Consider the following 13,236-nt stretch of genomic DNA (forward strand, 5'->3'; position numbering starts at 1 on the left):
GAATTGAAGACCCAAACATAAATCTACACACCTGTGGACACCTGATTTTGATAAAGAAGCCAGAAATACACAATAGAAAAAAAGGAAGAATCTTCAACAAATGGTGCTGGCATAACTGGATGTTGTTGTGTAGAAGAATGCAGGTAGATCGATATTTATCATGATGTGCAACACTCAAGTTCAAGTGGATCAAAGACCTCAACATAAAACCAGATACACTGAACCTGATAGAAGAGAAATTAGGGAATATCCTTGAACAAATTGGCACAGGAGACAACTTCCTAAACAGAACACTAATAGTGAAGGCACTAAGATCAGCAATTAATGAAACTCATGAAACTGGAAAGCTTTTGGAAGGAAAGGACACTGTCAATAGGACAAAATGGTAGCTCACAGAATGGAAAGATTTCACCAATTCCATATCTGAGAGAGGGCTAATATCCAGACTATATAAAGAACTCAAGAAACTAGACATCAACAAACCAAATAATCCAATTAAAAATGGGTTACAGATCTAAACAGAGAATTCTCAACAGAAGAATCTCAAATGGCTGAGAACCACTTAAAGAGATGTTCAACATTCTTAGCAGAGAAATGCAAATCAAAACTACTTTGAGATTCCATCTTATACCTGTCAGAATGGCCAAGATCAATAACACAAGTGAGAGCTCATCCTGGTGAGGATACGGAGCAAGTGGAAACATTCCTCCACTGCTGGTGGGAGTGTAAACTTATACAGCTACTATGGAAATCAATATGGTGGTTCCTCAGAAAATTGGGAATCTATCTACCTCAAGACCCAGCTATACCATTCTTGGACACACACCCAAAAGATGTCCATCCTACCACAAGGACACTTGTTCAGTTATGCTCATAATAGCTTTATTCATAATAGTCAGAATCTGGAAGGAATCTAGATGTCCTTCAACCAAGGAATGGGTAAAGAAAATGTGGTACAGTTACACAACAGAGTATTTATTACTCAGCAGTTCAATAAAATAATATCATGAAATTTGCAGGCAATGGATACAACTAGAAAAAAAATCATCTTGAACAAAGCAACCCAAACCCAGAAAGACAAACATGATATATATTCACTTATAAGTGGGTATTAGCTATTAAGTAAAAGATAATCATACTACAATCCACAGACCCAGAGAGGCTAAGTATCAAGGAAGGCTCTATGGGAACACATGCATCTCCCCGGGAAGTGGACTAGAATAGATTCTGTGGGTAGACTAGGGGTGAGTGGGGATTGGGACAGGAGGGATCAGGTGGAGAAAGGAGGGACTGAACGAGAGAGTACAGTGAGAGACAGCTGGAAATAGGGGGACGTCTAGGGGACAATGTGGAAACCTAGTGCAGTGGAAATTTCTTGGAACCTATGAGGGTGACCCTAGCAAGGACTCCTAGTAATGGATGATATGGAGCCTGAACCAGCCATCTTCCATAACCAGGCAAGGCTTCCAGTGGTGGGACTGGGACACCAACACTGCCACAAAACCTTGGACCCAAACCCTATCCTGCCCGCATGATGTGCTGGGGCAATGGTGGCTCAGAGCTTGTGGGAGTGGCCAACCAGTGACTGGTCTAATTTGGGAGCCCATGCCAGACACTGCCTGGATGGCCAGGAGCCAGAAGCAGGGTGGCCCAGATTCCTAGGGTAGAACCAAAAAAAAAAAAAAAAAGTCAATGAAATGATTCTAATGATATTCTGCTATACTCATAGATAGGCACCTAGCCCAAATTGTCATCAAAGTGGCTTCTTCTGGCAACTAATGGGAGCAGATGCAGAGACCCACAGCCAAACATTAGGCAGAACTCTGGGAAACCCATAGAAGAGGGGGAGGAGGAGGAAGGATTGTGGGAGCTAGAGGGGTCAAAGATACCATGAGAAAACAGCCCACAGAATCAACTAACCATGGCTCATAGGGGATCACAGAGACTGAAGCGACAACCTTGGAGCCTGCATGTGTCTGCGCTAGGTCCTCTGCATATATATTGTGGTTATTTAGCTTGGTGTTTTTGTGGGACTCCTTAACAGTGGGATTGGGTTGTGTCTCTGACTCTTTCTGCCTGCTCTTGGGACCCTTTTCCTCCTACTGGGTTGCCTCACCCAGCCTTGAGATGAAGGTTTGTGCCTAGTCTTATTGCATCTTGTTATCCATGTTCGGTTGATATCCCTGGGAGGCCTGCTCTTTTCTAAAGGGAAACAGAGGAGCAGTGGATCTTGGGGAGAAGGGATTCAGTGGTGGGAACTGAGAGGAGTCAAGGGAAAGGAGATGGAGATGGGGATACTGTATGAGAGAAGAATAAATAAAAAGAAAAAAGGTTAAAGTGAAAAAATGCCTTTCATAATAACTGAATTGTTTCTATTTTTATAGCATCCTTATGGATTTTATAGTTCATACAGAATTTTAAAATATTAATTTGAGTTTTTAAATCAGAGCTTCTAAAAATTATGACTATTAGAAATGTGTCATAAAAAAAACTAAATGTTACTCTGATTCCCATTTCTATGATATTAGACCTTACTGGGTACTGTATGGCATTATTATCACTTGCATATACCAACCTCTGACTCCCTCAACCTCCGTATTTCACCTTCCAATAGGGTTTTCTCCACTAATAATACTTGAAAATCAGCTTCCATCTGTTTATATTTCTAAAGACAAATGAAATAATTCCAATCAAAGTCAAGCATCTCAGTAAGATTTATTTCAATACTTCATTATTAATGTAAGACAAACTTCACTACAGCATGAAAAGAATGAGCACTAGCATTAATTTCTATTCTGCCAGGAATGACATGCCAAGATGAGCAGGATATTCCAGCTTAGTACTTCAGAAGTGTTTCTTAGTGATCGTGATGTCTAGAAAGTGAAAAGAACATGCAATGCCTTCTAGCTCACGAGCTCAGAGAAGCTGGGCAAATGAGTCAGTGCTACTCTCTAATTACAACAACAGAAAATGGCCATTTGTGGAGTCTCTCCAAAAATCAAGGGCAAAGTTCAATATCAAATTAGGAACATTATACTTACAGTCTCAATTATACTCTGATCATTTAAAGCTCTGAAAAACAGACCAAAAGTAACTATACTATAATAAATATATACATATTTTTAGTTATGGAGCACATTTACATTTTCTTTTTAAAGATTTTTAACAGGCTCTCCTGTCTAGTCTCACAACTTTCTCTTGTTCTGTGGCCAACATCTAGACTTCTGCCAGGATCCTCTCTACAGGCATCTGCCCACAGGACCCTTTGGGTGGCCTTTACCGCACCATACCATACCCAGACTTCCCACATCCTCTTCCAGAGTTTAGCCTAATGAGTACCTTCCCCACCCAATACTTGTTTTTCCATATCACATTGGATCTAGCCTGGATCCCAGCATGCTGGCCTAGTCTGGCCAGTCCTGCCTGGCAGAAGTGACCCCTAGGCTTTCACAGGGTCCCAAATCCCGCATCCCAGACCCATTTGACTATCACTGTAGATGTCTGCCAGGACGTACCCTAACTTCCCACATCCTCCTCCACAGTCTAGCCTGGTGAACACTCTTGACCTCTTTATCCACATCTTTCCCATAACCTACCAGATTTAGCCTGGGTTCCACAATCACTGCACCAGCCTAGGCTTGTCTTTCCTGCCTTCACTACAGAGGAACTCTAGGGTTAAGCCAGTATCCCCCCTACCTATTTGCCATACTGAAGGAGACCCCAATATCATATCTAAACATTCCACTCAGACCTATCTATCCCCATACTTTCAACTTGGAACAGGAAGCACATCCTTTATACCAGCCCAAGTCCCTTCTGCTCACCAGACTTCATTCCATCCAAGCCCTTTCCAACCTCTAGACCCCACCCACTCTCACATCCTCTCTGATTGCTCACCCTGCTAAACCTCTATCAAAACTAACAACGGAGTTCACATGCCTAGATCTCACCACAGGAATATCCCAATATGAAAGATCAAATCAGTATCTTCTTTTAAAAGCCTACCAGTCCTAAGAAAATGCTTGCCAAATGAGAATACCCTAGATCAGTGATTCTCAACCTGTGGATCGCAATCCATTTGAGGGTCATTATGATTCATAACAGTAGCAAAATTACAGTTATGAAATAGCAACTAAAATAATTTTATGGCTGGGGCTCACCACAACACAAAGAGCTGTATTAGAGTCACAGCTTTGGGAAGGTTGAAAATCACTGCCCTAGATGAATCTCAGGACACAGAAATTAAAAGAATAATCATAATCCTCCTCAAAGAACTAATGGTGTTTAAAGAAGACACAAAGAAACAGTTCAGTGAAAGCAAAGAGAAACATGTAAGGAGAATAAATGCCTGACTGATGCCGAGAAGACACAGACATTATGCTGATGGGACTGATGAAAATAATCCAAGACTTGAGAACAGTGTTTAATCAATACATAGAAGCGCTGAGCAGAATGAGAAAGAAGCCAGCTGAAATGAAGATGGGACTGAAAAACCCAGTAGCCCAAACTCGAACCCTCAAAGGAAAGCTGGACAAGTCGAATGGATCAAGTAGGAAACAGAATACAAAGTCCCAAAGATGAAATGGAGGATCTGGACCAAATAGAAGAGAAACATGAATTAAATTAAACAAAACACAGGAAACCAACATGCAGTAAATGTTGGACACCATGAAAAAAAAACTGCCTTCAAAATATAGTCATAGATGAGGGAAAGGAATCTGAAATCAATGACATAGAAAACGAAGTCATAGAAAACTCCCCTCAGCTCAAGAAAGTCTCCCTCATACAAATAGAAGAAGCACACAGAAAACCAAATAGACAAGGCCAGAAAATAAAATTCCCATGGAATTTCATAGTTAAAACACTAATTTTATTCTCAAATACTTACTGTGGTGTGTTATATAACCCATAGGAATTGTTTAGGAAAACATATTACATAATGTCAAACTAATCAGTGTTGAGAATTGGTGATTGAACTTTCTCTTGGAAACTAAGATGATAAGCTCACAGCCAGTACAGTTCTGTAGCCTGGCCTTAGGAGTGTGACTTCCTTAGCAAAACAGTTTATTTATAAACACACACACACACAATCGTGGGTAGTGATTTTCCTTCAAAAAGATTTTTTATATACTTCATTCCACTGTTTTTCCTTTTTCCTAGTTTGGAAATATATACTAAGAACAAAAAAAATGTGTAGACTATATAATAATTCCTAGAAAGGAAAATCCAACATTCACACTCAAGTAGAGATACTTGCTATACCAGAAGCTCCTGGGAGGTTCTCCCTCATGAGCTAATCCTCCCCAGAATTCCACTGTCCTAAATTTGTTGTTGTTGCTGTGTTTCTACTTGTAGACAGTGTAGGCTAGCTTCATGTGATTATTGAAATCTGTGTCCTTGTGTTTAAAATCCCAAAGCTACAGGAAAGTAGCCAGGCAGTACAATAAAAAAATCTCCACACTCTTTACCTAGATTTCCAATTTTAGTGTTTTACTACACTTTTTCTGTCTTAATCTCCACATATGTATATATGACATGTATGTACATGTACGTGTGTGTATATATTTGCTGAGCCATTGAAATAAATGTGAAACTCTGGTTTAAAAAAACATGCTAAGTTTACATAACAAAGAAAAGTATATGGAAAGCTATAAGAGAAAAACACAAAGCACATATAAAGGAAAGCTATCAGAATAATAATTGATTTTGCAATGGGAACTTTGAAAGCAAGAACAGCTTGGAGCAATGCATTTCATGTCCTAAAAGACTATGACAGCCAACCTAAAATAATACATTCAGACACACTGTCTGCTATGATTGAAGGACAAAGAAAAAAATTTTGATGACATGAGCCGCCCAATACACACACACACACACACACACACACACACACACACACACACACACATACACGAGCCCCAGCAGATGGCCAACAGGCAAGAGTCCTGCAGGCAGGCCACTGCTGCACTGCCACACATTGGATTCTGCAACCTACAAGACCCACTCCATCACCCTAACTCCTCCTCCTGGCCACCCACCGCTGGGAATATGTGCAGTCCCTGGAGGTGCAGGTACCACCTGCATCCACTGGAAGAAGAGGTGAGTGACTGGTCTCCAATCTCTAGGCCCCAAGTCCCAAGGAACATCCCGAGCCTGTCCTCCTTCCATCTCAGCCCCAGCAGCCAGCCAGCAGGTAAGAGTCCCGAGGGCAGGCTGCTCCACCACCACCACCACCATCCATTGGACTCTGTAACCTACAAGACCCCCTCTGCTGCCCAAATCCACTGAACCCATCATCCTCCCCACTAGCCAACAATCCCCTGCAACATCAACAGCTGCTATAGGCACAAGCACCACCTATACCAGTTGGAAGAACAGACCCACTCCGCTGCCCAATCCCACCTACCCCAGCAGCCTCCCTGTGAACAGCCCTCTCCAGCAACATCAGCAGACCCCATAGGCACAAGTTGGAAGAACAGGTATAGCAAAACCTACACCAGATGGAAGAACAAACTTCATAGGCACAGGCACAATCCATCCACACCAGTTAGAAGAACAGACCCCATAGGCACAAGTAAAGCCCACCCCAGCCAGAAGAACTGGACGATACACTGGACCTAGGCACTCAAACCCCCACAAACCTCAGCTGAGACACCCTACTGGGCATGACAACCTGCCAACCACCGGAGCCCTTGGCCATTCAGGCCAAAAGACAATAAAGGAAACAGACAATAAAGGAACAAAGATCCACCCAACAAAGTCATCATAAGAATCACCACCTGTTCCTATAATTATCCCAAACCCAGATGGGTAAACAGCAGTGTAAGAATAAATTCAATAACATAAAGAGCAATATGATACCACCAGAACCTAGTGGTTCTACAATAGCAAGACCTGAACATCCCAACACAGATGAAGCAGAAAAAAAAAACCCTTAAAAAATAACTTCGTGAAGATGATAGAGACCCTTAAAAAAGAAATGAAAAATTCCCTTTTTTCAAGGAAAAGACAAACAAAAAAATTGGAAGAAATCAATAAATCCCTTAGAGAAAGCCAAGAAAAAAACAATCAAACAGGCAAAGGAATTGTTCAAGACTTGAAAATTGAAATAGAGGCAATAAAGAAAACACAAACTGAGGGAATTCTGGAAATGGAAAATCTGGGTAAGCAAACAGGAACTAAAAATGCAAGCATAACCAATAGAATACAAGAGATGGAAGAGAGAATCTCAGGTGTTGAAGATATGATAGAAGTAATAGATTCATTAGTCAAAGAAAATGTTAAATCCAACAAATTCTTAACACAAAACATCCAGGAAATCTGGGACACCATGAAAAAACCAAACCTAAAAATAGGGATAGAAGAAGGAGAAGAATTCCAGCTCAAAGGTACAGAAAATATATTCAACATATTCATAGAAGAAAACTTTCCCAACCTAAAGAAGGACAAGATTATAAAGGTACAAGAAGCTTACAGAATACCAAATAGACTGGACCAAAAAAAAAAAAATGTCCCCTTGACACATAATAATCAAAACACTAAACATATAAAATAAAGAAAGAATATTAAGAGCTGTACAGGAAAAAATGCCAAGTAACATACAAAAGTAGACCTATCAGAATTGCACCCAAATTTTCAACAGAGACTCTGAAAGTGAAAAGGTCTTGGACAGATGTTTTACAGACACTAAGAGACTACAGATGCCAGCCCAGACTACTATATCCAGCAAAACATTCAATCACCATAGATGGAGAAAACAAAATATTCCATGACAAAACCAGATTTAAACAATATCGACCCACAAATCCAGTCCTATGGAAAGTGCTTAGAAGGAAAACTTCAACCCAAGGAAGAGAGTTGCACCCATGAAAATACAGGCAATAGATAAATCTCACACCTGCAAATCCTAAAGAAAGGAAACACATAGACACTACCACCACCACCACCACTAAAACTAAAAAAAAAAATAAAATAACAGGAATTAACAATCACTGGTTATTAATATCTCTTAATATCAGTGGACTCAATTTACCTATAAAAAGACACAGGGTAACAGAATGGATACAAAAACAAGGCCCATCTTTCTGTTATATACAAGAAACACACCTCAACTTCAAAGACAGATATTACCTCAGAGTAAAGGGTTGTGAAAAGATTGTCCAATCAAATGGAAAGAAGCAAGCTGGTGTAACTATCCTAATATCTAACGAAATAGACTTTAAACTAAAAATCAAAAGAGATGGAGAATGATGTTTCATATTTATCACAGGAAAAATCCATCAAGATGAAGTCTCAATTCTGAACATTTATACCCCAAATACAAGGGCACCCACATTTGTAAAAGAAACATTACTAAAGCTTAAGTCACACATCAAACCCACACAAACTAATTGTGGGAGATTTCAACACCCTACTCTCACCAATGGACAAGTCTGCCAGACAGAAACTTAACAGAAAAATAAGGGAACTAAGAGATGTTATTATTCAAATGGGCTTAACAGACAACTGTAGAACATTCCACCCAAACACAAAAGAATATACCTTCTTCTCAACACTTCATTGAATCTTCTCTAAAATTGAACACATACTTGGTCACAAATCAAATCTCAACAGATATAAAAAAAATTGGAATAATCCCCTGTATCTTATCAGATCACCAGGGCTTAAAGTTAGAATTCAACAACAGTACAGATTGCAGAAAGCCTGTAAACTCATGGAAACTGAACAATGTTCAACTGAATCACCATTAGGTCAAGGAAGAAATAATGAAAGAAATGAAAGACTTCCTAGAATTCAGCGAAAATGAATGCACAACATACCCAAACTTATGAGACACTATGAAAGCAGTGCTAAGAGGAAAGGTCATAGCAATAAGTGCCTACACAAAGAATTTGGAGAAATTTCACACTAATGACTTAGCAGCACACCTGAAAGCTCTAGAAGAAAAAGAAGCAAACTCCTCTAGGAGGAGTAGATGACAGGAAATAATCAAATTGAGGGTTGAAATCAATAAAATAGAAACAAAGAGAACAATACAAAGAATCAATGAAACAAAGAGTTGATTCTTTGAGAAAATCAACAAGATAGACAAAGCCTTATCCAAACTAACCAAAAGGCAGAGAGAGAATATCCAACTTAACAAAATCAGAAATGAAAGGGGGACATAAAAACAGACACTGAGGAAATCCAGAGAATCATTAGGCCATACTTCAAAAACCTGTACTCCATAAAATTGGAAAATTTAAAAGTAATGAACAATTGTCTGGATAGATATCACATACCAAAATTAAATTAAGACCAGATAAATAATTTAAATAGACCTATAATCCCTAAGGAAATAGAAGCTGTCATTAAAAGTCTCCCAACCAAAAAAAGTCCTGGCCAGATGGTTTCAGTACAGAATTCTACCAGGATTTCAAAGAAGAGCCAATACCAATACTCCTCAATAGTTTCACATAATATAATCAGAAGGAACATTGCCAACCTCTTTTTATGAGGCTACAGTTACCCTGATACTCAACACAATTCTTCACAGACCTTGAAAGAACAATACTCAACTTCATATGAAAAAAAAAATCTAGGATAACTAAAACAACCCTGTAAAGTAAAGGAACTTCTGGGGGTATCACCAACCTGACTACAAGCTCTACTATGGAACTATAGTAATAAAAACAGACATGTGGATCAATGGAATCAAATGGAAGACCCTGACATAAACCCATACACCTGATTTTTGACAGAGAAGCCAAATTGTGCAATGGATAAAAGAAAGCAACTTCAACCAATGGTGCTGGCATAACTGGATGGTGGCATGTAGAAGAATGCAAATAGATCTATATCTATTGCCCTGCACAAAACTCAAGTCCAGGAGGATCAAAGGCCTCAACATAAATCCAGTTATACTGAACCTGATAGAAGAGAAAGTGGGAAGTAGTCTTGAATGCATTGACACAGTAGACCACTTCCTGAATATAATACCAGTAGTACAGACACTGAGATCGATAATTAATAAATGGGGCCTTCTGAAACGGAAAAACTTCCTTCAGGCAAAGGACAATGTCAAAAAGACAAAACGGCAGTCTACAGAATGGGAAAAGATCTTCACCAACCTCACATCTGACAAAAGGCTGATCTACAAAACATAAAGAACTCAAGAAACTAGACATCAAAATACCAAATAATCCAATTAAAAAATGGGGTACAGATCTAATCAGAGAATTCTCAACAGAAGAATCTCAAATGGCTGAAACACATTTAAGGAACTGCTTAACATCCTTAGTCATCAGAGAAATACAAATCAAAATGACTCTGAGATACCATCTTACACCTGTCAGAATGGCTAAGATCAAAAACTCTAGCCAGGCGGTGGTGGCGCACGCCTTTAATCCCAGCACTCGGGAGGCAGAGGCAGTTGGATCTCTGTGAGTTCGAGGCCAGCCTGGGCTACCAAGTGAGTCCCAGGAAAGGCACAAAGCTACACAGAGAAACCCTGTCTTGAAAAATCAAAACAAACAAACAAACAAACAAAAAACTCTAATAACAGCCTATGTTGGAGAGGATGTAGAGTAAGGGGAACACTTCCTCCACTGCTGGTAGGAATGCAAACTTGTACAGCTACTTTGGAAATTAGTATGGCAGTTTCCCAGAAAATTGGGAATCAATATACCTCAAGACCCAGTGATACTACTCTTGGGCATATACCCAAAGGCTGCTCAATTATACCACAAGGACACTTGCTCAATTATGTTCATAGCAACATTATTCATAATAACCAGAATTTGAAAACAATCTAGATACCCCTCAACTGAAGAATAGATAAAGAAAATGTGGTACATTTACACAATGAATTATTACTCAGCAGTAAAAAACAATGACAGCATAAAATTTGCAGGCAAATGGATGGAACTAGGAAAAAAAAAAAACATCCCGAGTGAGGTAACTCAGACCCAGAAAGACAAACACGGTATATACTCATTCATAAGTGGATATTAGATGTAAAGCAAAGGATAACCAGGGTACAATCTACAGCCCCCAGAGAAGCTAGGTAACAAGGAGGACCCTAAGAGGGACACATGGATTGCCTTGGGAAGGGAAAATAGATGAGATCTCCTGGGTAAATTGGGGGTGGGAGAGGGGAGTAGAAGGAGGTAGATGGGGGATGGGAACATGAGGAATCAGGATGGTCAAGTTAAGGGAGGGATGGAGAGGGAGAGTAATGAAAGAGATATCATGATATAGGGGGCCATTATGGGGTAAGTGAGAAACCTGGTGCCAGGGAAACTCCCAGGAATCCACAAGGATGAACCAAGCTAAGACTCCTAACAATAGTGGAGAGGATGCCTGGGCTGGCCTTCTCAGGTAATCAGATTGGTGACTACCCTAATTGTCATCATAGAACCTTCATCCAGTAACTGATGGAAGAAGATGCAGAGATACAAAGCTAAGCACAAGGCTGAGCTCTGGGAGTCCAGCTGAAGAGAGGGAGGAGGGATTATATGAGCAAGGAAGTTCAAGATCACTATGGGGAAACCCACAGAGACAACTGACCTAAGCTCGTGGGAGCTCACAGACTCTAGACTGACAGCTAGGGAGCCTCATGGGACCAACCTAGACTCTCTCTAACAGCTGTGTAGTTTGGTCTGTTGTGGGACCCCTAGCAGTGGTTCATGAGTTGTCTCTTTGAAACCTATTCCCTATGGTGCGATGCTTTGTTCAGCCTTGATGCAGGGGAGAGGAGCTTGGTCCTGCCTCAACTTGATATGCCATGTGCCATTGACTCTCATGGGAGACCTTACCCTTTCTGAATGGAGACAGAGGAGGAGTGTTTGGGGAAGGGGCATGGAAGAGAAGTGGGGGAGGGAACAGGAGGAAAGGAGGGAGGGAAAACCATAGTTTTAATAAAACTATTATAAACAACACAACAAGCCTAAGGAAAATGCTGAAGAAAGGAATGAGTACAGCAGCATATAGCTAGAGATACAAAGCCATAATTATTAAAATGGCTAGAAACATCTCCCAAAGTGCTCATAATCCCTAGCAATTAAGGAAATGCAAATCAAACAAACTTTGATATTTCATCTTCCCTGAGTCAGAAGACAAAGATCAATGGAACAACAGACAGCAAATGCCAGAGGGGATGCCGGGAGGGGGGGAGGGGGGAGCAACCCTCATTCACTGTTGGTAGGATTGCCCCTATGGAAATCAGTGTGGAGAAGTCTCAAAAAGCTAAACATACATCTACCATATGACCCAACCACACCACTCCTTGCCATGTGCCCAAAAGACTCTGTATCATGCTTCACAGATATTTGCTCAGCCATGTTCATTGCTTCTCTATTCACAATAGCTAGGAGATAGAAAAAAAACCTACATGTCCTACCACTGACGAATGGTATGTCCAAGAGAAGGTGGGAAGAGGGTAAAGGGGGGTGGGAGGATACAGTGATCTGACAATGGACGTGGGCAAAGGGGGCTCCTGAGGCGGGAGGAGGGAAGTAACTACAGAAGAACGTGGGCGGAAGGTAAAACATGAATGGACAAATGTAAGTGATTTGATAGAGGAAAAGCCTTGTGGAAGAGGGAGGGAGATGGATACAGTAGATGAAGGTAGATATATAAAATAACAATGCTGAAAACACCACGAGGAAACACACTATTAACCATTTACTTTAAAAACCTATAGTGCATGCAATATAGTGTGTATATATACATATATAGTTCCCATAAACTTTTCTCATTTAGACTGATGGTGCTTCCTCCAAGAGCCAAAGACCACCTAACAGAAACCCCAGTACCAGACACAAGAAGTCTTCTTTTGAGTTGTTGGCCAGGGCTAAGGGCCTCCCCAAGCATGTAAACTATTGCTGTTGTCCTTGGCTGTTCCTCAGAGGTAGAATGTAAGTTCCTATTGCCGAGGATACCATGCACTTTGAAACAAGGCTCAGAGACCCCTGAGATGGAACTGACCTGAATGGCCTCTCCCTGAGGACTAGCTTTCATGGTAACAAGAGGCATCATGTGCTTCCAAAGGAGAGAAGCAACCAACAGTCCCACTCCACTATCATGTCTAATAACCACATCACTGGCCAGCGCAACATGACGATGTAGTGGCACAGGTCTCTTGTTGATAACCAATGGTTCTCTAATTGGACTTAAGACCCACTCAATATGAGGGAAACCATACTGGGCACTGGAAAACTAGCTACGTACTTAGTGCTAGTGAAATCATGGTGACTG

General features: G+C 40.6%; 1 protein-coding gene across 7 annotated transcripts in view; it reads right to left on the bottom strand.

Moving 5' to 3' along the window:
• Window positions 1–13,236, bottom strand: part of Ccdc7 (coiled-coil domain containing 7) — a 197,722-nt gene that overhangs the window by 156,650 nt on the left and 27,836 nt on the right. For all 7 annotated transcript variants that reach the window (XM_037206376.1, XM_037206377.1, XM_037206374.1 and 4 more), the window contains exons 13-14: window positions 3,042–3,072; window positions 2,576–2,665 (exon numbers count right to left, since the gene is read on the bottom strand). In XM_037206376.1, the coding sequence (XP_037062271.1) occupies window positions 2,576–2,665; window positions 3,042–3,072 (121 nt within the window). The remainder of the gene's footprint in view (window positions 1–2,575; window positions 2,666–3,041; window positions 3,073–13,236) is intronic.

Source organism: Peromyscus leucopus, chromosome 5 (assembly GCF_004664715.2).
Source record: "Peromyscus leucopus breed LL Stock chromosome 5, UCI_PerLeu_2.1, whole genome shotgun sequence".
Lineage (NCBI taxonomy): Eukaryota > Metazoa > Chordata > Mammalia > Rodentia > Cricetidae > Peromyscus > Peromyscus leucopus.